This window comes from Rhododendron vialii, chromosome 7a (genome assembly GCF_030253575.1).
Source record: "Rhododendron vialii isolate Sample 1 chromosome 7a, ASM3025357v1".
NCBI lineage: Eukaryota > Viridiplantae > Streptophyta > Magnoliopsida > Ericales > Ericaceae > Rhododendron > Rhododendron vialii.
This window is the reverse complement of record NC_080563.1, coordinates 30,035,167-30,037,937: the sequence shown is the minus strand read 5'-3', so window position 1 is coordinate 30,037,937 and position 2,771 is coordinate 30,035,167. Positions and strand designations below refer to the sequence as shown.

At 39.4% G+C, this 2,771-nt stretch overlaps 1 protein-coding gene across 1 annotated transcript; it reads left to right on the top strand.

Moving 5' to 3' along the window:
- Positions 1-1,662: 1,662 nt before the first annotated feature.
- LOC131332212 (protein GLUTAMINE DUMPER 2-like) lies at positions 1,663-2,540 on the top strand. The gene has a single exon (XM_058366294.1). The coding sequence runs from the start codon at positions 1,802-1,804 to the stop codon at positions 2,348-2,350; it is 549 nt and encodes a 182-aa protein (XP_058222277.1). The 5' UTR covers positions 1,663-1,801; the 3' UTR covers positions 2,351-2,540.
- The last annotated feature ends 231 nt before the right edge of the window (positions 2,541-2,771 follow it).

Sequence of the window (2,771 nt, the reverse complement as noted above, 5' to 3'; positions counted from 1 at the left end):
CTCCCCTTTTCGAGTGCGGTTAACAATTTCCATACCCAAATTCACTCATTGTCTATATTTTCAATCATTATTTTCATTTCTTTCTTCACTCATTACCCCTATATTCAATTATTAATCTCATTTCTTCCTCTATCTCTATCCACTCATTACTCATATCCACAATTATTATCCTATTTTCTCTCCTCACTCATTATCCAAAAATCAAACCCAAAATTTTTTAAAACCCATAACCGAACAAGGCAAATTAATGTATGGCAAACTTGTACAAAAATATATAAATGTGCAAAATTTAATAGAAAAAAGTACAAACAAATGTACACTATTGAAGTTGTGCCCTGCGTTATTCTAAAGAGTATAAATCATTTCAAATATGAGTAGATATCTTCAATAAATTTTCTTTCATTGAAGATAATCATATAAAATAGGTTGGGCTACAAAAAGAAAATGAGATGAGCTAAAATTTTACATATAGTTTTTTTCGTTTTTTTTAAAATTTGACTTGGGCTATAGCCCACCCCCAAATCTATTTACTTCCAGCCTTACCTAAAGGAATACGCCGTTCTTGGCTTCTTGTTACCTAAGAGCATCCACATCAATGTCGCCACTTCTCATCTAGCGCTATAGTAACCAGCAAAAGGAGGAAAATGGTATTGCATTAGCCTCACCTCTGCTTGGCATCAAACTAATATTGCTACAGTCCCTCGTGGAAAAAGAAGAGGAACTGTTCACAGGTTAAACATTAATTTAATGTTTTCAATTCAAACTTTGTTCAAAACTTCGCCGACGGCTTGGGCTCCATCTACACCTTTGACGCCGGCAATGGACCTTCTTTGATTGACTTGTCGGAATTCTTGGTTGGATCTTGTGTTCGACGCTGGCAGCAGGCCATCTTTGATCGACTGGTCGGAATTCGTGGGTGAAGTCAGCATTGGTACAATCTGGGTTGTAAAAACTTTTGTTTGCTGGTTTTTACAGGGAGTAAAGTGAGAGAGAGAGAGAGAGAGAGAGTGAGTGAGTGTGTGTGTGTGTGTGTGTGTGTGGGGGGTGGGGGGGGGGGTGGGATAGCTGCTATTTTTTTAATACTCTGTTGCTTTTTTCTTTCTTTTTTTTAATAAAGAAATTTATATTTTTAATGAGATAGTTTTAATGCAGAGAGTCTGATGTAGTAGACATTTTAAAAGTAAGTAACTAAAGTAATAAAGTGATTTTTTCCTCTCTAATGTGGTCCAAAATTTGGTGAAACTGATGCGGATGCTCTAAACGCTTTGTACTTTCCTCTTCTCTTGCACTTGCTTACTTAATCATCGGATCAAGTGCCTTATCTATCACCTTCGACTGGTTTAGGCACTAATGATGGATGTCACCTATGCAAGTTAGAATGACAGGCCTAGACTAATTGGATCTCCGAACCAAAGGCTCCGGCGAGAGCTCATATTGAAAATCACAGACCCCACTGGTCCCATCTCCCTCCACCACATGCAGATTATGGATTTGGATTTTTGGTTTTTTATTATTATTTGTATTCTCTATTTTGTTCTTCATTTAGTGTGGCTTTTTTTTTTTTTGGGGTATTTTATTTAGTGTGGCTTTGTCACCAAAACAAAAAGGCAAAAACGCCTTTCTCTCTCTCTCTTTCCCCTCTTATAAATGCAGCCCAACACACCACTCCCTTTCCATTCCAAGCCAAGAAAAACATCTACTTCCAAAACCCTCCTTTTAATTACTCCTCTTGCCTTTCCCTTCACCTGAAAAACCTCATAAACAGAAAAGTGAAAGAGAAAGTGAAACACATTAGACAAAAATGAGAACTGTCAGCTCTTTAAACACCGCATCAACAACAACAATCAAGCCAATATTCCCACCGCCGGCGACGGCACAACGGTCACCGTGGCACTCTCCCATGCCGTACCTCTTCGGCGGCCTGGCCGCGATGCTGTGCCTGATCGCGTTCGCACTCTTGATCCTCGCATGCTCCTTCCGAAGGCTCTCCCGCCGGTCTGAAAACGGCGAGAGAGATCTCGAGGCCGGCGACGACCAGAAACCTGCCGATTCCGCCAAGGCCTTGCCGGAATTCGAAGAGAAGTACTTGGTGATAATGGCAGGTGATGTGAATCCGACGTTTTTGGCCACTCCCGTGTGCAACAAGGCTTGTTCGTTTGGGCAGGATTCGAAAGTGAAGAGAAAGGAAATGGAGAGAGAGAAAGCTGATTTATTAGATAACGAGAAGCCAAAACAAGATATGGGTCATGATGATCGGATAGCCACAACAACAGAAGAAGAGGGTACGGAGTCTGAATCCGAAGATCGGACCCAAGAAAACCCAGATAATAGCATGGAGCAAAGCCACTGAACGGCGGTTTTCCAATCAATTTTGAGAGAGAGAGAGAGAGAGAGAGAGAGAAGTTTTTTTTCTCTCTCTGTTTTTTGTTCCTTAATTGTTAGTAATCTTTTGTTGGGTTTTGCTTCTTATGATCCGGGAAATGTGAATTTTCTGAGATGAGATATGAGAAGAACAATTTTGCCTTGATTTACCAACGAAAGCCATCATCTGATACATTCATACATCTCTTCTTCTTCCTCTTTTGCTTTTTTTTATTCCCCTAAGGAAAATATTAAGAGTATTCTGGTTGGAACTTCGGGGAAGAAAGAAAAAAGAAGGGAATATAATTAAGAAAGACTGTTTGGAACTTCAGGAAAGAAAGAAGAAAAGATGGAAATATAATTAAGAATAAACGAAAGAAAAAATTGAAGAGAATATTGAGAGAAAAGTT